Source organism: Acomys russatus, chromosome 8, assembly GCF_903995435.1.
Source record: "Acomys russatus chromosome 8, mAcoRus1.1, whole genome shotgun sequence".
In the NCBI taxonomy this organism is placed as follows: Eukaryota; Metazoa; Chordata; class Mammalia; order Rodentia; family Muridae; genus Acomys; species Acomys russatus.
Genome location: NC_067144.1, coordinates 47,353,057 through 47,378,287, shown reverse-complemented (window position 1 = coordinate 47,378,287; position 25,231 = coordinate 47,353,057). Strand labels below are relative to the sequence as shown.

General features: G+C 35.4%; 1 protein-coding gene across 3 annotated transcripts in view; it reads left to right on the top strand.

The window, feature by feature from the left end:
* The window catches only part of Cadm2 (cell adhesion molecule 2), a 919,117-nt gene that overhangs the window by 774,469 nt on the left and 119,417 nt on the right, over positions 1 to 25,231 (top strand). For all 3 annotated transcript variants that reach the window (XM_051150131.1, XM_051150132.1, XM_051150130.1), the window contains 2 exons: positions 7,234 to 7,386; positions 10,242 to 10,379. In XM_051150131.1, coding sequence (XP_051006088.1) covers positions 7,234 to 7,386; positions 10,242 to 10,379 — 291 coding nt within the window. The remainder of the gene's footprint in view (positions 1 to 7,233; positions 7,387 to 10,241; positions 10,380 to 25,231) is intronic.

Sequence of the window (25,231 nt, the reverse complement as noted above, 5' to 3'; positions counted from 1 at the left end):
ATCCAATAGCATCAAACCTCTTTTAAATCTGAAATCATAAAAATAGAAACATAACTAGGATATATTACAAATGAAGTTTCCAGGTCAATGCCACTGGCAACTATGCCATTTATTCTTGAGGATGTTTTTGTTGCTATTTTACACTATGAGATGATTTCTTATATGACACTGCTATCTTATTTACTCATTAGTATTGTCACTTATGTATACAGCCACTTATTAAATAGAGAGAATGGGATTTACATTTAGCGAACTGTGTTAATTGCTCTGGGCAGTTGTAAGTTTCTCCTACACAGCTAAAATGCTCAATGTTTATCATTCCATAAAGCTCTAAGAGATGCATGCACTCATGCAAATAATGGACCAGAGAAGGCTGACTTTGCCTCTCACTGCCATGATAACTCCAGAAGCCTAACAGAAGTCCCAAGTATGCTTTGAAGTAGACAGAAAAGATGGATTCATAAGAAAAGGACAATATGAAGTAAGTTGAAAGATACGCATGGACTGGGGACATCAAAAAGATAATATGGATCTTTTCAAAGAAGCACTTTACCCATGGATTTCGTTAAGTTACTTTAAACAAGTCTGGGAAAGCAGAGATGGAAAGTGGACATTGCTCAGATCTAGGGCTGTGTGCTATATGAGAGACAGCTTAAAGCTGATCTTGCAGAGAAAGATTACTGCAAGGATATGGGTGTGCTATAGCAACTGTGTTTACAATGTTATAAATTTGAGTGTGAGAGTAGAGGGGTTTCCTTAGTTACTAGTCATGAAGGCAGGGGCAAAGGAGCAGGCTTTTAGCAAAGGCAAGAAGGCTGAACAGTAGAAAGTAGCATGGAGTTTATAGTCATTCTTCAATCACACTACCTTGTTCAACGTGGATTTATTTCTGTCTAGCACATTTTGTGTTTGCTAGCATTTCTTTTTGTCAAATGTTTCATAATAAGAGATTATAAATAGTGGAGTGTGTACTGCCTGTGATCTCAAAGGCTAATGTTTAAAATCTCGGATGGCACTGCTGATAACCTGCCTTTGAATAGTACACACTTCCCAGATTCATTGTTAAGGCTTTGTTCACACTCTACTCAAAGCTTCATTCACTATGGTTTCAACAACGGTGCAGCACGGCCTAAAATGTCATATACCAAATAGTAGTTCTGAGGTAATGGTTGTTTTTTACCAATTTTCCAGAAGATTGATTTGGATTGTTTTATGTTCTCTGGCTGCAAGAGAACAAAACAGGAAAGGATTCACCAGCTTGGTCTTTCATCTGTGTGCTTTAGACAAAATGCCATTATTCTACTGCAAAGGACAGAAACATTTTAATGTACCGAACAACATTGTTGATCTGTAAACAAATATAAACACCAATAAGACTGTCAGTGAGTAGATTTGCTTCCTTCTTTAACATTATTTTTACTTCATTTATTTTGAATATACAATGTTATTACATCATTCCTCCTTCCCTTTCATCTCTCGAAACTCTTTCATATGCCAATCCTTAACTTACAACATGATCAATAATCTGACCCTTCCTTTTTCTGCCTCCAATCTTCCCATATATCCTTTCTTACTCTCTTTCAAATGCATAGCATCTTTTTTCTCCATTAATTGCCATTACATGCATATCTGTATATACATATACATATAGTCCTAAATGAAACCTCTCAGGCTATATAATGTTACTCATATGTAGGTTTTAAGGACAGATCATCTGGTATTAGATAATCAGTTGTTGTACCCTTCCATAGAAAGACTATTTCTCCCACTCTCAGCATTTCTTAATTTCTAGTTGTTCTTCTTATAGGAGAAAGGCTTCTTAATCACAACGCCCAGCAATCCCCTAAATTCCTCCCCCCATAGTTCCAGCTCCACTTTAGCATGCCTATCGCTGATGTTCCTGTTCAGCTCATATTTAGACAGTTGTGAACATGTGAAGTTTCTTGCATTACTAGGAGACAAAATCTCATAGCGAACCCCTTGGCTTCTGGCTTTTACAATCTTTCCTCCCTCCCTCCCTCCCTCTCATCCACAGTAATCTCTGAGCTCTAGATGCAAGAGCTGATTTTGTATCTAGTTGGAATGGGCTTCAATCCTCTGCATTTTGACCATAACAAAAAAAGTAAACAAGCTGAAGTGGACAGGGAAAAAAGTCACGGGGCCTCAATTCTAGCAAAGAATTATGTGCAACTAAAGAATGCTGAGTGGGAGAAATAGCCTCATCCAGGGAAGAACACACCATTTGGTTATCAAAACCAATTGGCCAGTACTAAAAACTGACACTATACAATGTGTGTGGGCAGACTATATATAAAACAACTAATGAGAAGAAGACACCATGACATTGAAAAACATTAAAGAAGGGTATATGGACAGACTTAATATATAAATTTCTAAATATGCCAGTAACTTTCTTACCAATTGGTGGAGGCCTAAAATTCTCCATTTCTAAATACCATAAGAATTTGATTTTACCAAGCATGAAACCTAAATATGCATTTGTATAATTGATGAACCATTTAGACTAATGGTATATTGGGGAAATAATTTAGTCCAAAGTCAAGTACTATATAACAGATTCTTACTCATTGGTCAGTGCTTATTTGCAGCTAAGATTAAATTCTCCAGAACTTGAAGCTCTGAACCATTTAATCACATTCCTAGTGGGTTGTAGGCACCTAAAGGTTAATGAGGCATGACCTGAGAATGCCTTACTTAACCTATTAGCTCATTTTTTAATCTCTCTGAAGTTATTTTTGTTCTTTTATAACAATGTTCATTTCCCGTTCTCATGTAATTGTTTTATGGGAACATTTTAAATATTTTAACTAAATATTTGAGTTATTAAAACAAAACTAAAAAACTTAGATTGTATTTTTAATATTTTTAATATTTTTAATATTTTTAATATTTAATCCACTTCAACCAATAGTATCACAATTCTTTTATCACTTTATATTTCAAACTTACTATCCACAAAGGCTAAACAATTATTATGATATCTGATTAGTTAACATAGTTTGTATTCACTTGGAAACAGTGCTTAAAATGGCAATATTTTAAAAGATCACATATTTCACATTATTAGCACATTTCAGCACACTACAACCTTGTTAAAAAAGCTACTTAACATGATGCTTCTAGCTCTTCATGTTCATCAGTGTCTAAAGGGAAAATTGAGATTTTATTTTAGCTGTGGTCCCATGGGGATCCTGTGGAGAGATACGGAAGAGGCCTTCATAGTTCAGTTCTTTTTCACTCTGTTCTTATCATACGTAGGCAGAGTTTAGTTCTCTGTGTCAATTCAATAGCCACTCACTGAATGCCTACTGCGCAGATTCCTCTGACTCAGGGTGCAGAGATAGTGAGACAAGCTTCCTGCTCAGAGGGAAGCCACTCGAGTGCTGTGCACCTCTCTTTGGACTACGGTGGGCCTTTCTTTATTCTCGCACTCTTGAAATGCTGTGTGAAAGTAAGCTGTAGGTGACATTATAGAATTTATGGACTTGAAAAAAAAACAGTACAGAATGAGGGTTTGCTTAAAGCAGGTATTATAATAAAGATCCCATTAGTCAGATTTATTGCTAATCAAATACGCTCACAGAGAAATTTACATTATAAGTAAGAGGGGTTGGTGGTGAATCAACATTCCCAACCAAAAAGCCTAGAGGATTATAACATGTGATCTAAAGAGTGAGACCCTGTAAGAGAGGTGCCATGGTGGTGCAGATAGTAACAGCATCTTAGTTTTTGAGTATTTGTACATTTATCAGTGGATATGTATTCATGCATGTCAGTTTTGAAGTGGTATACCAGATTTATTTTTTTCTCTTCTGTCTCACAGTGTCATTATTAGTTTTAGTTAATACAAAACAGAAACAGACAGCATTGTCAAGAATTAGTTCTATAAGTTTATTAAGAAGGAACAAAACTTACATTACATTTCTGCTGCCTTTTGTCAAAGGTAGGAAAATGTTATATAGCAAATGTAATCAAAGCATTGAAATGCTAAGCACATTTGCTAAATGAACTGATGAAACCATTGTATAAGTTAAAATATTCAGTTTGTCACCAAATTCCAAACTCAAAATATTTTCAAATTGTCACTGCAAATGTATTTTCAAGCAATTAAAAAACTTCCTGATACAGCTGATTCCACATAAAGATGCGAGACAAGAAGGAAGCAGCTATCATCCTCTGGATGCCTGTGCCCGTGCAGGTTCAGCCAGCTGTTTCCCAATACCTCAGGGGTTAACCCAAGCACACAGTTTAAGTCTGCAGGTTTATACTTGTACACATGGAACAATGAAGTGTTACCACTTTCCTCCAAATATTTTTAAAGTTTAGAAGTTTAATTTTAATGTATATTGAGTTGGATAGTAGATTTTTCCTATTCCAGATTCTTCAGCATTTTGATTCTGTACTTTTGTGCTTTTTGCCAATTTGGGAAAGGCTTGTGTTATCTTTTTCACTAGTTTGTCCACCTCATTTTCTTTCTTTTCTCCAGAAAACATAGTGGCAACAATGTTGGATATACCCCACGGGGTCACTAGGACTATGCTGGTTTCTTTCTTTAGCTTCCTATCTATGCTCTGTTTGTTGTGCTGATTCGGTGAATTATGATTCTTTAATTGTAAACCTACTTTCTTTTAAAAGTATTTTATACTAAGCATGTCTTTTAATCTGTGTTGTTTAAATTTTCTATGGTTTTGCTTTGGTTTATTTCAAATTCTGTTTAATGTGTGTGTGTGTGTGTGTGTGTGTGTGTGTGTGTGTAGGTTAGCATAAAAAGCAAAGAGGTTCATCATTTCATTGCTGATGACAATAACAAAAATCAGCTCTTACCTCAAAGTCAAATTAAATTTATACATTTTTAAAGCTTCACAGATATGGGTAATAATATGAATAGCAAGGTGCTAAAGGCAGTCAAATATTTGCCTGTAGCCCTGTAACATCCCATCTATAACTACCAAGATCTAAGTATCAATCAGGTTGTTGCATGTTCTATGTTGCTGTGATGATCTTTGGGTGGAAACTGTGGATTACATCATCTTTGTATACGTGTTACTATGGTTTGTTCACTTATTGTACCCTGATGGGCTGTTCTTTGTACAGTATTTCTTTCTAGTCAGGTCTCCATTTTGCTTACCTATTTTCATGCATTTCACTAACCTTCCTGTTTTCTACTTTCTTAAATGGCTCTTCCTCTCCTTTTCCCCTCTGGTGATTTTCTTTTAAGTTTTGGGCATACAAACACTCCTGTAAATGCACTCACACACAAATTTATAATTTTATATTTATATTATCTCTGTGAAAGAAAACATAAACATTGCTTATCTTAATGTGGCTTATTCTAGAATATAATGATTTGCAATTGTGCCCATTTTCCGGCAAATGTTATAATTTCATTTTTTTGTTGTTGTTGCTATGTAGATTTAGATTATATATATACGTACTATGTGATTTTTTTTGCAAGAATTCATCTGTTGCTGGACATATAGAATGGTTTCATTTTCTTGCTATTGTGAATTTTTAATAGCTTTGTTTTCTAACTCATGTTTCTATTTTCTTAGTTGTTTGGTGATAATTAGTAACTGTTTGTTATCGTGTGTTTGGAATCATGATGGCTGCTTCAACATCTTTGTCAGAAAGTGCACGTACCTGATTCTTCTCAGTGTTCGCTCATTGGTTACTCTTTTCACTAAAATTATGATTTTTCTAGTGTTTGTTATGGCCAGTGTCATATTCTTTAGGTCCTAATGGAAATACTTGACTAAAGCAACTCGAGGAAAAAAGAGTTTGATTTAAAACTCTAGGGAACATTGTACATCACAGCAGGTAAACAATGACAGTAGAAACAAAAGCAGCTGGCACACTGAATCTCAGTGAGAGTTCAGAGAGGTGGTCAGCTGGCACCTCCTTTTCATCAATACAGACCATCAGCACAGGGGATGGTGCCACCCACAGTCCATGCAGTTCTTCCTGTTTCAACTAGTGTAATCTAACCCCTCATAGTCATGTGCTGAGATTTGTCTCCTAGGTGATTCTAAAGCCTGTCAACAGAATAAATCAGTAACCATATCAATAAGTGACAACTTAATGAACTTCATCCTGTAATCCTTGTATACTACATCAAAGCTTGATGTCTTTAAATGATCACTTCTAGGTAGATTCAGCATGTCTTAGGGGTAACAGGGAGGTGCTGGTTTGCATTTATATATTGTGTACACTTCTCAGTAGAGTCCACTTTTGTGAGACTTTGTTGTACTATCTAGTCCAATTGATATTTTTTGGTAACTCATGAGTTGACACTAATATCTACCTTATACTTGTCACTTTAGAGAGCAGATATACACTTGGTGGGACAGCTTGGCAATGGTGATTCAAGGGATTCCACGTTTTACTGATGATGTTCCTTTGTCTCTAGTGGGAATAAATAAAAGGCACAGCAGAGATTTAGATGCTTTCTGGGGCTGCTTGTCAGTGAGAAAACTCTTAGGTACTTCTTGCTTGAATATAGATTTTATGGCTGTTCTTAATGAAGTACATAGTAAACTTTCACTTTCCTCCCCAGTTGAGTGAGAAGGTGCAAAATTCTGTAATATTCTTGCTGATGGTCTAAAAATAGCTCCAGTGGAAAAGTTATTTTAACCTCAGAGTATATTATCACAATACAATACCCAATTAGTGCAAATGTTAGCAATAGATAAGCACAGATTTTTTTTAGCTAAATGCCAGCTCTGGTTTAAATGATATTCCATAAGTGTCTCTATGAGATGGTCTTATTTTTCAATACACAGAAATTATTTGTTGGTGTCTTGGAAGAGTGCTATCAATCTCTGTTCTCCACATGTTTTTGTCTATCATTCTCATAATATTTTTGCAACTAGCAGTCATTCCATACAATTACTGTTAATGAACACCATTTTCATCACCACCAACCGTGTCCTCCCTCAAAATATTATACTAGAATTGACCACATAATTAATTAGCTTTTTCTTCATTGATTAAAGAGCTCTCCTAATTGGTTATTTGTATGTATGTGTATATATATATTTGAAATATGAAGTATATATATATATATATATATATATATATATATTAATGTATCTTAGGAGTCAAAAACTCAATGAATGATTGAAATATTGAGTGTACTGTGCCCCAAAAATCTGTCTTTTAAATACACTTACTGTGTGTTATATTATTCACATTTTCAATATTTTCTTTTTCCAGCTTTAAGGGACAATAGGATCGAGCTGGTTCGCGCTTCTTGGCATGAGTTAAGCATCAGCGTCAGTGATGTGTCTCTCTCTGATGAAGGACAGTACACTTGCTCCTTATTTACAATGCCTGTCAAAACTTCCAAGGCCTATCTCACCGTTCTGGGTAAGTGCTAGAGACTAACACTGTGTAATCACCCTCCCAGAAAGATGGGCATGCCTACAGTACGGTTCAATCAAAAAATATTTATTGAATGTCAAATCAATAGATATAATTTAATTTATTGCTACCTTACAGAAAAAGACATTTAAGAATCACTTAGTTGCTTTAATTTTAGAAACAGACAAAGGGAAATAGATACAAAGGTTAAAGGGAATGCCAGCAAGCATGGTGCCATTTTGTATCTTAGATAGTAAGTGTTTTTTTTTCTTCCAATTAATTTCATATCAAAATCATGCATATGCAGTATTGTATGGAGCCATTAAAAATGTGATACAATATTGAGCACAAAGACTAACTTCTGTACAAAGTATGTTTTTTTTTATCTTATTATCTAAGTCACCTGATGAAAGCCTCCCCTAATAACCCCTGGCTTTCAAAAATGACCTCTTTTTGTACTCTAAATGCATCCAAATGGCCTTGACATTTCCATGTGTCTCTATTTAAAAAGAGAAAAATGTGTATTTTCTAGATTCGTAAATGAAGTACGTAATGTCACTTGTGCATGCAGCTTGTAGCTTCCTTGTGCTTTTATTCTCTAAGTATCAGGCCATTTTTCCAAAGGTTAAAGTGACATGAAAAAGCAATGCATTCATACAGATTCGGAGGAAATAAAGGTGCAGCTCAGAGCTCATCGACTCCACAGTGCCCTAGTCAGCTGAAATTGCTGCAGTTCATTGAAACGCACCTGTGTACTGAACAAGTTTGAGAAATTTAAAGATTGATTTTTTTTTCCTTTTTGCCCCTAGCTTGCCTTCCTTTTTAGATAGATAAAGGCACAGCATTGCATTTAAAACAGCCAATGCATAACATCGTTTTGGGTAGAAATATTAAAGTTAATCCAGCTAGCGAATTGGTTCTGTGCTTGGGATGTGAAATACGTTTCATTGCAGGTCCCAATGGAACTATTTCATAAAAATCTTCACAAGTTTGCCGTTAAGGACAAGATACATCCACTAAAGTGGAATGTTCCAAGATAACAAGTGCCTAAGGTTAATACATTGTTCTGTAGAGCCAACTCAAGACGCAAAAAATAAATGAGTGCCAAGTGTAGTTTATTAAACAGCAATATGACATTGATTTCTCTTAAAGGGTACAGAGGTGAGCACACAGAGACCAACTAGCTAGTTTAGAGAGGTAGGCTCATCTCTCCTTTATCCTTTTCTGCCATTTTACTTGGTATCTCTCATAGCAGAGCTTTCTAATCTTACTTCTTAATATTCTCAGAAATTAAGTTAAGGTAGTGCATTAAGGACAGCTCCACGGCACATTGGTTATGGAACAATGCTGCATGATATTTTAACAAACATCCAAGAAAAGAATTGAATGATACAGCAAAGAAAGCATGAGGTATTCCGGCTGTGGAGTGGGAGCAGCCGAGAAAAGCACATCTTTCAGCAGCTCTATGACCAGAATTCAAACATTTGGGAGTTCAGACACTTCAGACACATAAAAGCCTGGCGAGGTAACAGGGGTGTGTATCCACACCTGCATTCCAGCAGCGAAATAGGAGGCAGTGATGGAGAATTATTTGGAAGCATGTGGACCAGCTTTCCTGGAGTAGCCATCACAGTGGTTACGAACATGAATGAGCCTGTCTCAAAGAAGGCAGAGGGCGAGGACCAGTACATGAGTTTTCCTGTGACTTTCACATACCTTCTATGACATTTGTTCAGCCTCCCAAATGAACATGTACACACACACACACACACACACACACACACACACACACTATCCAAACAAACATAATAAAATCTATTTTTTCTTTTTCTTTCTTTTTAGTTTTCCTTCTTTTTTTTTCCCTTGGAGGAGAGATTAGGGGATTTGAGACAGGGTTTCTCTGTGTAGCCTTGACTATTCTGAACTCACTTTGTAGTCCAGGCTGGCTACAAACCCACAGAGATCCACCTGCCTCTGCCTTCCAGAGTATTGGGATTTCAAGCATGTGCCACCATACCCAGCTAATAAAATCTATTTTAAATACATGATATCTGTTTTTTAATCACTCACATATGATTTTAGGATTTAACATTTGCCTAATATAATTTGATAGAAAATTATAGTAGCGATTAAAATAGTAGGTAGATAACATGATTCTCCAAACACAATTGAATTGCTGGTGAAAAATATTGAAATGAATACTCTATTTTAATTTAAAAGAATCAAAAGTCATTATGGATGTAAGTGTATATGAATCTCTTATTCAAAAACCAATTTTCCTGAATAAGTTACAGGGCATCTAATGATATCTCTTGAAGTTTAAGAATTATAAACTCTAGCTGGGCTACCAAGAAGAGACTTGATACCTATGAGCATATACAGGGGGAGGAGGTCCCCCTCAGGAACAGTCATAGGGACGGGGAATAAGGGGAAAATGGGAGGGAGGGAGGAATGGGAGGATACAAGGGATGGGATAACTATTGAGGTGTAACAAGAATAAATTAATAAAAAAATTTTAAAAAAGAATTATAAAATCAAGAATGAAAGGACCCAGTGTAGTTAAATCATAATGCTGACAAAAGGCAAATGTTTTATGAATATTTTCCCAATACAGTCTATTTTCTTAGACTGCCACACTGTTACTTGAGTGGCTCTATTTTAAAGCTTGCAAAGACTATTTTTGGAGATGAAATTTTACATTTTTTATGTGAAAATTACTTTAAAGTGTATATGCTTTAATATTCATTCTGGATGCTGTGTATACCTATTTAGCACATCAGAAACTGCTTATTCTTATCATACAGAAGTTTAGGTTATCCCTGGAGATTGACACTCACTTACCTTATTTGATTAAATTTCAGGTGTTCCAGAGAAGCCACAGATTAGTGGATTTTCATCACCAGTCATGGAGGGAGACCTGATGCAGCTGACTTGTAAGACTTCTGGCAGTAAACCTGCAGCTGATATAAGATGGTTCAAAAATGACAAGGAGATTAAAGGTAAAGCACCAGAAAAGTCCCCACATCAACACAAATGTACGAAAACTAGAATGTTGTATAAAAAGAGTTTTGCTTACTATTACAAATAAATTTAATGAGGTTTACCAATTTCTTGTTACATAACTTCACCAAGCGTACCAACTTCATCATTGTGGTGCAGCAAGGTGGCTCAGTGAAAGTTTTAGGCTTGAGAGCACACATTCACTAGTAAAAACAACAGGACACCAGTCTGTGGCGATTATTCAAACAAGTTTCCTGTGATATGGTAATAGTAAAATTCTTGGCATAATCACCTGTAAAACATGCTATGCCAGCCATTCTAATTACTTTTACATTAAGTTCTTACTTTGTATCCTATTACATAAATCTTAGGAGGGAGAACACAGTCCCAGCATGAGAGTTTGCTGATTATACCAAGATTGTAATCTATAAAATTATTGTCATCTTTTTTCCCTTACTTTCTCACATATACTCTCCTAATAGTATCTTATCAATAATTTTAACCTTAATCATCAGCTTTGCCTAACTACTAAATACATTTTATTCACTATTCTCTAAGAGAAATGTCAAACCAAAGACCGAAATTGGATACTTTTTCTAAAGTAAACACTCAAATTGCTATGTACCCTGAATCCTGCATTTCAGCAGGCTTAATAGCACACACTTATTACTGACTCTAGGATACATTTGGTAGATTTTTCTGGACTTAGTCAGATCTTTCCTAAGCTAACCCCTCATTCTCCTTCCCTGGTTGTCTGACTCTGACAAGCATTTGTTCCAGTCACTTTTATGTTAGGCATTTCTAGTGGAAAGCCCTATACTGCAAGATATGTATAAAATTCCTTCTGCAGCTTACAACAATGCTCTATGATGCGAATTCTTAACCTTCACAATAGTCTTTTTCTGTGAAAGACTTGGTTTAGAATTGAAAGCCTTCCTTAAATTTGTCAATTACTTTTAAAACATTTTAAAACAGTTTTATTTATATTTGTGTTAATGTGTGTGTCCATTTCCATGTGCTTGTGTGTGTGTGTGTGTGTGTGTGTGTGTGTGTGTGTGTGTGTGTATGTGACTGTGTCAAGTGTAGAGCACACATATTAAGATGCCTATGGAGACCAGAAAGGGATGTTAGAGTTTTAGATAGGTGTGAATGCCTGCTTTGTATAATTGGAATTGAAGCTCAGTCCTCTGAAAGAGGAGAAAGTGCTCTTAAAAGCTGAGACATCTCTCCAGCCTAGAGAACTGTTTTATAACTGGGATTCTTTCTCTAACTCTGACACAGTGAACTGGATCTTTGAATGCAAGTTGTTAGTATTTTCCTTATGTTTCCAGAGCTATTCTGTCCTGTCTCCCCATGGTAGTTAGAGAGGTAACACATTAGAATGTTAATGTTGATTGACTGTATTTAACATTGTAACCTTATCAAAAACCCAGTAAGACACTACTCTTTATGCAATAGATTAGTTTTAAACAATTCTTGCTACTCCTTTGAATAACAAACAAAACTAATGCGATGTGATGGTAGATGATACTGTTATGTTCATCTTTAAAAATGTCAAACGTTTGATTGTGTAAAACACTGGATTTCAATTACAGCTAAGTCACAAACTCTGTGACAAAACATGCAGAATCAGCATATGGATTGTACTCTGTATCCTGAAGTCAGGGCTCCTCCCTCATTTCTATGTTCTCCAATGCAATGAGAATGTATAGAAATGCTTTGGCACTCACAGGTTAATTCATCTATATATAATTGTTTGTTTATAACTCTTCCACGCGTGGAGGTAGTTTGTCTTCTCAAGCAGATGCTGAGCTTCCTGAGTGGTGTAAACTTCACTTTGATAGGTGTGCATGTAAATAAGGTAAGTGCAGTAGTCTGCACGGAGTGAACATTCATTTTCCTTGCTGGCCTCTGAATTTACTAAGTGCTACTTTACAGAACAGTTATTGTAGCCAACAGTACACACTGTGAGGAGTGCTCCATCATTATCTGCACTGCCTTGTCCTTCCAGAGATAAAAGAAATATACAGCTTGCATTACTGTTTGGCAGAATCTGCCACAGTATTACTTGCACCTTTGAACACACATAAGCTTTAGTGTAACACAGAAAGGAAAGTGAGGCTACTAGAATCCAATGTAGTTCAGTAAGCATTTTCTACCATGCCGCAGCTTCCTGGTAGATCAGGTCATGTGTTAGAATTGGCACATAATGGAGTCAAGCCCCTTGACCTGATGATGTTCAAGATGACATGGTTATTGAAATAATTATTATTAGACTACTCTCTATGAAGAGGAATGTGTACTAAAATAAGTATGTTTCTCCAAGATTATTTGTCATGTGGATATTGTTTTTTGTGTTCCTTGGTGAATTTTTTCTAGAAAGTATTACTTGATGACATTTATCCGCAGAGGACTGCAGTCATAGAACAGCATAATATCAATCATCTGTACAGAATCCTTCATTTTTTGAGATTTTTGTCTTCTCATCTACTAAACTAGCATGATATTGTGTCCCTGATGCTGCCGCAAGTAACATACATGGCTGAATGTATAGAAACTGCTGCCAGGTACAACAAAATTACAAAGCTCATTTTATATATTTATCGTTTTATTATTATTTTTGTATTCAACAACTAATGATTGTTGAGGTGCATGAATCTCTAAATTAACATTATACATAAAACAGAAAAGACAGTGGTCCATTAATACATTCACAAATGAGAGATGCTGGTATAAACATGGGGTCTCACAGGCACAAATACAGAAGTAAGCTGCAGTGTTTGTGAGAAGGGAGAGAAGGGAGCAGAGTCATGCAATGTAGAAAAGCTAAACCCCTCACATGTTCATTCATAAACCAGCATTTAGCATGATATATATTTTTAATAAATAGGTCTGAATAAATCCATCATTTGGGTTAGGGCTAGAAGAAGTTGCAGGAAAGGGATTTTATTTAGCTATGTATTTATGACAAATGGTTCAAATAATGATGAAATTTTACATATGGTATGGTGAGGAGAGGCATGCAAGGGCACAGGATTCAGACATAGTGTGGAAACTCCTTTTTTTTTTTTTTCAGATTAATGAGTGAAGAATGTATTGTTCAAGCAATACGGTATTGTTTGAGCCATATTTTTATAAAAGCATTCAAGGATGGGCTCCCTGGCCCACCATGCATTGACTCACACATCCTTTTGGTGCCTCTGGACAGCGCTACATCCAAACCACAGGTGTTTCACTGCAGCCTTTAATCATCTGGGAAGTCAGGAAGTCTGAGGCTCTGCCATTTACTGCAAAAAGGGATGTTCATTGCCTTCCTAAATCATTCAGCTCCCTGAGAGCTGGCAGCTGCATTAAAGTTTTCATTCTATTTATACGCATGGTAATTTGCAGTTTGAGCATTTCTTATTACCAAATCTTGAGATTTTCCTTTCCGGATAACTAGCTTTTACTTTAACGTATTAAGCAAATTTTGTGAAAACCCTCAAGGACCCAGCATCCTTATGTAACCCCCTCTCCTTAAGTGTAGGAGGAAATCCTGAATATGAGGTGAGGTGCCTGCTTAATTCTTTTACCTTATATGGTAAAAAGGAGTCTTGCATACTTAGCCATAGGTACCTTTTGCACAAACAGAAGGGAAATTATCAAAAGTGGATCTGACATGAGAAGTTAAGGTCTTTAACAGAAATAGAGTTGGGAAGATCTTCTCCTATATGTCTTGAAGAAAATTAATAGCTGTTTAAATAGTTTGTAGAAGCCATGTGCCAGAAAACTGTTAGTAAATACTAGGACCATAGAGAGATCCCTTCAGCAGTAAGAGAACTGAAACCTTAGAATCAGGAAAAAAAATGAACTGCTCACCACCAGTCAATCTGAAGAGGCCTGCAAGGTTACATGGGAACTTCAATTATCAGTGAAGACCATGATTTAGTAATGGAAAAACCAGACTGAGCTTTGTAACCCACAAGTTTTCACTCACTGAATTTGTGCTAATTTATTGCCCTGTAGTAGAGGAAACAGATCTACAGATAAATAGGTTTGCCATTTTACTCATCTAGTAGACTGTGTATTCTGAGATTTAAAACTGGAATTTAGGGTTTGGAGAGGGAATGTGACTTCTAGAAGAGTTGGATATATTTCAGGTATGAACTAACAATGCCTTAACGTGATCAAGGGAATGATTTTTCACAGCAATAGATTCAAAAGACAAGACACATTTCAAAGGACCTTAAACAAAGGAAAACTGATGATCAAAGGTTACAAACTCAAGTTCCTGAACCTTTTGGACAAAAGACATTTGCCCCTATAATAAGTACAGAATTTGGAAGTAATTTTGTGATTCGTATTTTTATTTACTTAAGATCTGAGATGGAATTAATTGAACGGCCTGCCCACCAAAACTCAGCTTTGTAGCATGTTCTTGAACTTTGGCAGTATCTAAATGCATTCATTTTACTACAAGTGCCTTTCAGATGCTCACCCAAGGAGTTTTTTAAAGCTGCCTTTTTTTTGTAAAACACGCAAATCTAAGACATTGTTGAAGCCAAGTTTTAAAATGGCTAAATACATTCTAATTTTACTTTATATTTCTTTGTATATGACTCATCATTGGTTAGAAAAGTAACAGTGGACATGTTAATGTTTGGTTCTGTAAAGGTGTCTACTAGACCGTATGGATTAACATAAACCCATACTATAGTTTTTATTTTAATTCCCCAGCATTACTTGCCTCAGCACAGACGTACTAAACCAAACTCTTGCTATTTTTCAAGTATCACTATTTTTTCTTTATGACTTTAATATACATTTACTAAATCCATAGGCTTGGACTAAATAATAACAGTATCTTAACAGGTGTTTAAAAAAGTGAAGGTCATGTCCCTAGATCCCTCAGTTTAGAAGGTGTCCCTGCTCTTCTCTAACCTTTTAAATCTGCTTTTAAAGAGCTATTATCTAAAATTAAATCAAAGTGCACTTCAGTATTTTAATGTTTCTAAGAACTATGCTTTAACCTACATCTTAGCAATATTCTTTGGTCATGTAATTACTTTCCTTTTCTCTCTATTTCTTTATATTTTAATCAAACTTATACACAGGAACAACTTTGAGAAGTGATGGATTATGCATTCATATTCACATTGACTTCACAAACTAGTTTTCATATAATAAGTCATTTAAGGTCAGTTACCTAAAAATCTTAATTTGAATAAAATATTAAGTTGTGTGCCAGGAATTGTGATTTTTAAAGAAAAGAAAGAAAATAATTTCTTTTATCACTTGCTGTTAGTATATAACGATTAAATAATTGTCATTTTAACTCCCAGATTAAAACATAGTTGGTTAATTTTATGTTGTTTGACCTGTATATATTCACAGTTTTTAAGAAGATACTCAGCTATTTTCAAAAATGATTGTGATATGACTTTCTCATGTACTCTGGTGCCTCACATTTGACCATGTCCCCTGGAAGAGGAGACCTGGTGGCACTCAGAGGAAGGACAGCAGGTTGCCAAGAAGAGACTTGATACCCTATGAGCATATACAGGGGGAGGTAATCCCCCTCAGGAACAGTCATAGGGGAGGAGAATAATGGGAAAACGGGGTGGGGAGGGAGGAATGGGAGGATACAAGGGATGGGATAAACATTGAGATGTAACAAGAATAAATTAATAAAAAAAAATTTACAAGGAAAAAAAACATGATTGTCCTAATTTCTAAAGTCCAAAATTTTTTCTTTTATTCCTGAGTTACCCTTTGGAGGTTGTCAGATCATTTGCATAATCTTAGACAATAAAATTATTCACATAAATTATATAACTTAAGTTGGGGTTTTATTTCAATGCTGAAGTAGTCATGCATATTTCAGTGACTTTGTTCTTTGGTCACCTGTGTTGTTGCAGTCTTAGTTCTCACTGGTTGAGTCTTTCTTAGCGGTTCATAGTCTTCCTCCTACAACTGCAGTCATCTTTTCTTGATCACTTTTTTGACCGTATTCCATATGTTGTTAGTTTTACCTTTTCTTACTAATCAGCATTATAAACACTCTTCTACTAACCGTTTAAAATGTATTTTATTGTTTAGGGAAAAGTATCTTGAACATTCTTCTGGAAATTAACTTAGAAAATGTCTTTCACTGAGTCCTTTCAATTTTCCTAGTTTGGTCAGATAAACTAGGAAATAGAACCTAGTTTTCTAGGTTTTATTTTTTTTCTCATTTCTAGTATAAAATATTGCTGAGCACCCAGTACTCTCATGTGAGTTTTGCATTCTGTTTGGTGGAACAGATGCCAAGCATCCCATTTCAAAGCCCCATGTAATAATATTCCTCTCATCTTTCCCATGGCCTTTGCCCCAGGCTCAATTTATTCTTCAGATACAATCATGAACACTTACTCTATTTTTAGCAGGACGTCTTAGAGGTATGTGTTATTTTCTGCACAGATCCTTTCTTTGATCCGGTACCTGCAAAAGTAACTTGGCACTCCCAGAAGCTTCAAAACTTACAACTCACACTCCAGCTAGTTCAATATAGACTCCTTCCATGTGTGACATCCTGCCAAGCTTTCACATCACAAACTTGAGGTGCTCAGCTTCTTTTGTTTTTTCTTTGTTTGTTTCATTTTTCTTTTTAGATTTTACAAGACAGGGCTTCTTTTTGTAGCCCTGGCTGTCCTGGAACTCACTTTGTAGATCATGCTGGCCGAGAACTCACAAAGATATGCCTGTCTCTGTCTCCTAAGTGCTGGGATTAAAGGGTACCTGCCACCACTGCCTGGCTAGCTCAGTTGTTTTTAACCTGTCATATATCCATACAATGTCTTAAATCCTGCTTCCAAGTGAGAGAAAAATCTGACCCTGTTACTTCAACTAAGCTAGAAGCAACAGAAGGCCTTGCCTTTTTAGGAGAAATTTAGAAAAATATTTCTTTTAATAAAACAGTATTGTGTTTCAAATCTGTCTGTTTGCTTGTTTCCAAGACATGTAATGAAGAGAAATAACTATGAGAGTGAGAATGTTAAAGAGATATATCTGTACCCACTTTGATTGACTATTTATGCTTACTCTGACAGACTATTTTCTATTTAATTTCAGCTAAATTTGAAGGTTAAGCATTCTGTTAATAACAAAAATTAAGTCTTTTTAGAAATTATTGTGCACTGTGAGCGTTCATAGTTCTAAAACATCTTAAACATAGAAATAGAAATTTCCTTTTATAAACTATTTTTTTCTTTTTGATATTATAATTACACCACTTTCCCTTCCCCTTTCCTTTCTAAAAACCCACCCATATTTCTCTCCTCCATCTCTTTCATACTCATGCCTTCTTTTTTCATTAGTTGTTGCCACATTGTTACACACATATATATGTATATGCACATACATTTCTAAATACATAAATACAGATGGCTCAGTCTGTATAATGTTACTTGTCTCTCAAAACTATGTTATTGTCATGATACTCAGGAAGAAACAGCCTTGTCTCTACTCCCTGGCACTGTCTACTTTCTGAGGTATACAGACTATTCTAAGAGGTCTTCTAGCAATGACAGATTTTTGTTTGTTTGTTTGTTTGTTTGTTTTTGTTTTTCGAGACAAGGTTTCTCTGTGTAGCCTTGTCTGTCCTAGACTCACTTTGTAGACCAGGATGGCCTTGAACTCACAGCGATTCACCTGCTTCTGCCTCCCAAGTGCTGGGATTAAAGGCGTGCACCACCGCGCCCGGCCGTGCAATGACAGTTTTGACTTTAGGGCCAAAGCAGAAGAGTCAGGGGATCATGAACAAAATCCTCTAAAACCACCAGCTATGACAAAACCTCCGTCTCTGAAGGCCTTTCTACTACCTATTTTATCATAATCCAAAAAGTCAGATTACATAGAGTCTTGAATAGAGAGATGATGATTCCAATGCTGTTGGCTCTATACATCTGCAGCCCTGAATGCAGGATAATATGGAGGCAGACTGACAACTGATTCTACCAGTTCTTTCTAAGATTTCATAGATTTTTTTCTCACGTATATGTTTTATTACTTTAATATATGACAATAGCTTTTTTATAGACATTTATGTCTATAGAGTGGATTTTTGTGTTGTCATCTCATAATTTCTAATACTTTATCATATTGTAAATATATCTAAACCTTTATGCTTAGTTATTCATTTTTAATATTTTGATATTTTATAGAAGAACTATATATTTCTCACATTGGTAATTTAATAGTTTAAATTATTTTTGCATCAATAAATGCTGAAACTATTTCACAGTTTCTTTTTCTTGTAATAGCAGGTAATTTTTAGATACTACTTTTGCATGAATTTTTATAGAGAAAAAATAGTATGGCTTTTACAGATTCAGTAGCTGAATAGACTTATACGTTTATATATTTTTAGTTTGCCTTTATATTCTTATTTCTCCTCAATTATATTGCCAGTTTAATTTACCCCCTTTTAACTTACACTTAAATGTGTTAAACTTCTAACTTTTTGCTTCTTGCTTATGCAAATTTTTTAATAACCAAATGCCTCAGGGCTGGAGAGATGACTCAGTAATTAAGCATCCTAGCTTCCGTTTGGACTTTAGTTACAGCTCCCAGTAGCTACAGTTCCAGGGAGTCTGCTATTTCTTCTGGCCTCTTTGTACCAGGCACATATATGCAGTGCATAGAAATAACATTCATGCAAAACACTATATACATAACATATAATACTAATAAAATATTTTTAAAAAGCACATGCTATAAACAAACTATTGATGAACTTTTAAGTAAATATTAACTAAAAAGTAATTTGCAATTACCTAATGGGGGTATAAAACATTTACATTTGATGAGATTAAAGGACAATAAAAAGAATGTAGGTGCAAAAGAGAAGACCTGGCAAATAATAAAGAGCTTGCTGTACAGGTGTAAATGGGAGATCTCAGCATCCTGTGGTGACATTGGAAGTTAAGTCAGGAAAATCCCCTGAAAGAAAGTCCACTCAGCTAGTAGCCAGCCTGGCATTCCAACAGCAAATAAGAGATAGCCACTTAAATTAGGTGGAAGATAGGACAAGCATCCAAACAGTTCTTTATCTGTGTAATTACATGTACAAACACCCATGCACACATAAAACACACACACACACACACACACACCAAAATATAACCCTCAAATCACCCAAGAATCTCTTAGTCTAAAGAGGAAACCTGACAATTATTACAGGGTAAAAATGGAGGGTAACTAAAATAAAAGATGGGCCGAATGTTGCCCAAAATAAGAGGAAATTAATTGGTACTAACCAAAAACAAGAGACGGAAAGTATTTGAAAATATAATTGTATTACATAAAATTTACCTATATACATTAGACCTACAGATATAACCATATTTAATCATCTCTGGGTTTTATACTATGCTAAAATACAATATGATCATTTATTTAGAGTTTATCTAATGACATCTTCAGTTTTTGAGGAGAATTATAATTAGATATAAAAAATATCTACCATACAAAAAAAGATGCAGAAGCTGCTTCCAAATCATTCACATACTTAGACTGAGAAGCTTATCACAGGGAAAGACATGCCTTACCTAGCTAAGTACACCCCTTAGTTTAATTAATTCAAGGGTACATAGTAAGCATCTATCAAGTCTCAAGATTCAAGTTATATGGAAGTTGGAAAATTAGGGACGCTCAAGAAACAAAGAAAGAAGAGAAAAGAAAAGAAAATGGGAGAGAAAAAGATAAAAAATAAAAATCAAAGTGGGAAACATAACTTAAGTTTCAATATAAACTTAATTTGTGGATCTAGGAATTTTTTGTTAAAACCTAATTGGTCCTTGACAATTTAGAGATTCAATGCAATCCCTATCAAAATACCTATACAATTTTTTAAAGACATTAAAATATCAATTCTCAATTTCATATGGATAAAAAACCAAGAATAGCTAAAGCAATCCTGTACAATAAAAGTTCCTCCAGGGGAATCTCCATTCCTGATCTCAAGCTGTGCCATAGAGCAATAGTAATTAAAACAGCATGATACTGTCAAAGCAACAGGCTGGTGACCAATGGAATAAATTAAAGACCCAGAAATAAATCCACACACATATAGTCATTTGATTTTTTACAAAGAAGCCAAATCTATTCATTGGAAGAAGGATAACATCTTCAAAAATTAGTGCTGGTCTAACTGGATGTATACATATAGAAAGATGCAAATAGATCCATATATATCACCACGCACAAAACTCAAGTCCAAATGGATTAAAGAGATCAACATAAAACCTGACGGACTAAATCTTTTAGAAAAAATTGGGGGAAAACCTGGCACAGAAGACAACTTCCTGAATAGAAATCCAACAGCCCAGGCTCTAAAGTCAACAATTAATAAACAGGACCTCATGAGGCTGAGAAGCTTCTGTAAGGCAGAAGACACTGTCAACAGAACAAAGCAACAGGCTACAGACTAGGAAAAGATCTTCACTAACCCTACATCTGACAAAAGTCTAATATCCAAAATATATAAGGAGCTCAAGAAATTAAACACCACCAAATCAAATAACCCAATTAAGAAATGGGGCTCAGAATTAAACAGAGAATTCTAAACAAAGGAATATCAAATGGTTGAGAAACACTTAAAGAAATGCTCAATGGGGCTGGAGAGATGGCTCAGTGGTTAAGAGTGCTGCCTGCTCTTCCAGAGGTCCTGAGTTCAATTCCTAGCAAACACATGGTGGCTCACAACCATCTGTAATGTGATCTGATGCCCTCTTCTGCAGATAAAGTACTTATATACAATAAATAAATAGATTTTAAAAAAGAAAGAAAGAAATGCTCAATATCCTTAGTCTTTAGAGAAATGCAAATCAAAACGACTCTGAGATTCCATCTTACACCTTCCAGAATGGCTAAAATAAAACACTCTAGTGACAGCACATGCTGGCGAGGATGTGGAGAAAGGGGAATGCTCCTTCATTGCTGGTGGGAGTACAAACTTATACAACCACTTTGGAAATCAATCTGGCACTTTCTCAGAAAACTGGGAATAGGGATACCACAAGACCCAGCTATTACACTCCTTGGAGTATACCCAGAAGATGCTCCACCATACAACAAGGACATATACTCAACAATGTTCATAGCAGCCTTATTTGTAATAGTCAGAACCTGGAAACAATCTAAATGTCCCTCAGTCAAAGAATGGAAAAAGAAATTATTGTACATTTCACTATGGAATACTACTCAGCTATTAAAAACGAGAAAATCCAGAAATTTGTGGGCAAATGGATGGAACTAGAAATGATCATCCTGAGTGAGTTAACCCAGACCCAGAAAGACTCACATGGTGTATACTCACTTATAATTGGACACTAGCCCAAAAGGGATGTCCCATCAAAATCTTCATTTACCAGGAGATTGAGATAGATGCGATGCAGAGACTTCCTATTGGTGGTTTAAGTAAGGGAAGTATAGGAGAATGGGGAAATAGAAGGATCCAGAGGTTCCTAGATACCTACAAGAAGAACATCATGATTGGCAGATCTGGACCCAGGGAGGTCTGCTCAAGCTACAACACCAACCAAGGACAATACACTGCAGTAAACATTCAACCCCTGTTCAGATCTAGCCAATGGACAGGACATTCTCCACAGTTGTGTGGAGAGCGGGGACTGACTCTGACATGACAAATGGTGTCCCTTATTTGACCACTTCCCCTTGGTTAGGTGGCTGGTGGCACTCAGAGAAATTATAAGCAGGCTATCAGGATAAGTAGGCTATGGAGATGAGAATTGATAGTCTCTGACTATATGATGGAGGAGGAGGTACCCTTCTGTCACAGATCTAGGGGAGGGTAATAGGGTGAAAGATGGAGGGAAGAAGGAATGGGAGGATACAAGTGAGGGGATAGTAATTTAGATGTAATCTGAATAAATTAATTAAATTAAAATTAAATAATTATAATATTAATTACAATATTAAGTGATACGCATTCAGAAATTATTCAGAAATATTTAAGATACAATATTCAAAAATATAACATTTTGTAAAATAATCAAACTTAATAAGATGAAATAAAAAACATTTTTGTAATTAATATGTTTATAAATATTATACATATTTAAAAACCTGAATTTCACTGCAGAAGTCTTAGGAAATGAAATTACTCACTTTTATATTAGGTAGATAAGATGTAGGTTGATTACTCTTTCATATGCTTAACAATAAGTATGCTATCACTAGAGGATTCTATGATCACATACTTCAAATAAGTTTCAAATATCTGTCACTTATACATTTGCTCCAATGCATAGAAGTTTTATTTACTTGCAAAATATATTTTAATATATTAGTTATACTTTACTACCCTATTTTATCATCTTGAAGATTTGTTATCAATTATTTTCAATATAGCTGAAAAGACAGGATATTCTAATATAGGCAAATGATGTGTACCCTAAGATATCAATTAGTCTACATGTGTAACCTTTGTATTAACAAAGAAAGAGTAGCACAGAAAATCTGTAATCTTTTCTTGGAAGAGGTGGCAACTGAAAGCTAGTGTTTCATATGGAGCTTCTTCATTAATGGATTAAAAGTTTTGTGAAATTAAAATGGTTCTTCAGACTGAATAGAGCAAAGAGAAAGTAATTACAACTACAAAGATCATCCTCAAATATAAGGAATTCATGAACTGAGAAACCTCATGATCATTTAGCTCCTTTCAAAGCCTGTAACTGTTAGCTAGTGGCCTTTTCTATTTTAATCATTGGTTCTTGTTGAATCATGCCTTTACATTGCAATGGCAAATATGGCATATACAGAGCCTATTCAGCAATGAGTAGATGTAGGCATATATTTTTTAATCTACTTTATTGTGGTTCCTAATACCTCTACCTCCCTTCACCCCAATCCATTCTAATGCCCTAACACCAGATAGGAGAGAAATTAAGTTAGTGGGAAGAGTGGGGCTTAGGTCTCATAGGCAACTGCCTGTTGATTAGGGTTGTTGGGTTCCTTGAGGCAAGACTTGGTTTTGTTACAGGATATCTCCAACTAATTATTATTATTATCAAACTGCAACAACAGAAACCAGGAGCAGCAGTGGGTAGCAATGGCCTTCGTGCTTTGATCCCCTTCTCTCTCTCCAGGCTCTGAGGTTTATTGTTCTCCAGAGCCCATACAACTAAACTATCTGCAGCTAACGAGGACTGCTCCCCTCTCAGAGGCTGCAGGAGGAAAACAGTCTGCTGTGGACAGACAATCTAAAGATGCCTCATATGCTATACCAGGGATTAAAACAAAAACATGTTTACATAGCATAGTAGAGTTTTTAAAGACACCAAAACTTCCACTACAGAGAGATAGGCAGTGTGTATTCAAGAATAGTTTAAGTTTTAGTTTATTTGAAGTTTTCAAGTTCTTCAATGGACATTAAGTTGTATGATGATAGAGAATGAGACTAATAAGCTAATTAGTTCACATTGCTAATATTTGCAGGTAAGATTAGATGTTCTTGGTCAGATGTTTATAAAGGAGAAATCCTGACTACTTACAGTGAAACACAATGGAACCTGACAAGCTATGACCGAAAAGTTCGTAGAAAAAAAAAAAAACAGTAAAAAGCAGCCCTCCTATACATGTCAGGCAATATGAATTTAAATTCATTGAGTGTACACATGGTAGTGTAAAAAGAAACGCATTTTACACTGGAGAATAACTTTTAATATTTATAACTTCTTTTGTATTCTTTTGTATATAAGAGATTAAGAAGCCCTAAATACAATACTTTGTTCTTAAAACTTGTCCCTATTTCAAACTCACTTCTCAGGACTTTGAATTTACAAATTATTGCTGAAAAATAACCTGAGAAGAAAACAGCTTCATAAATTGTAAATAACTTAATCAAAAAGTATTACTGTCTATATTTATAGATATAGCGTAGATCTATACTTATAAAATATATACAGATCACTGTTCCTATGGGAAGTTTTCTAAAGAAAGGGGTACTTTATTACCAAAAAAAAAATCATAGAACTTATTATCACCAGATAAGGGGCACTAGACAATACAACTCAACGTTTCAGGCTATTCTAGGAGAAGGAGATAGCTTTAAAAACACTGAACTACTTTCTCAACTTCTCCAGTGTATGAACACTTCTAGTTGGAAACACTTTGGAGAATAGTAATATTATTTCCTTTTAACATGATCTGATGCAGTTGTTTTCTTGATTTTGTTTTCAAATGAATCTCTTTGCATCATCTAATATAAGGTCCATGTACTCCTCAAAGCCAGATGAGGTTCATGAGCGGCACCATGCTAGATACGCCATGCCTGAAGGCACAAAGAGAAAGGGGTATTTAGGTTTTATCCCTTCTCAAGTCTCTGAATGGTGTTGAAGACCAATTAGCTTAGTCTTGGTTAGGGGTTAAGATATTTTTAGATTAAGATAGCAATGAAACATGATAGATATTGATTTTCATTTGGAAATTTAGACCCAACAAGATAAGAAAGATGCTTTCTTCAAGTTTGACAAATACAAATAGCTAAGCCACTATGAATGTAACATTTATATAACTCCTGATTGTCTCATGGTTCTTCTAGCTGTACATAGTTTATTTTAGTCAGGTGTAATAATATAAATGCATGTTAAAATTAATTTAAAAAATTCAAATAAAAAAACAGAAACCACTGATCAACCAGCCTTTTCTCCAGAGTTGAGTGGAGAGTGGGATATGACTTTCTCACGTACTCTGGTGCCTCACATTTGACCATGTCCCCTGGAGGGGGAGACCTGGTGGCACTCAGAGGAAGGACAGCAGGTTGCCAAAAAGAGACTTGATACCCTATGAGCATATACAGAGGGAGGTAATC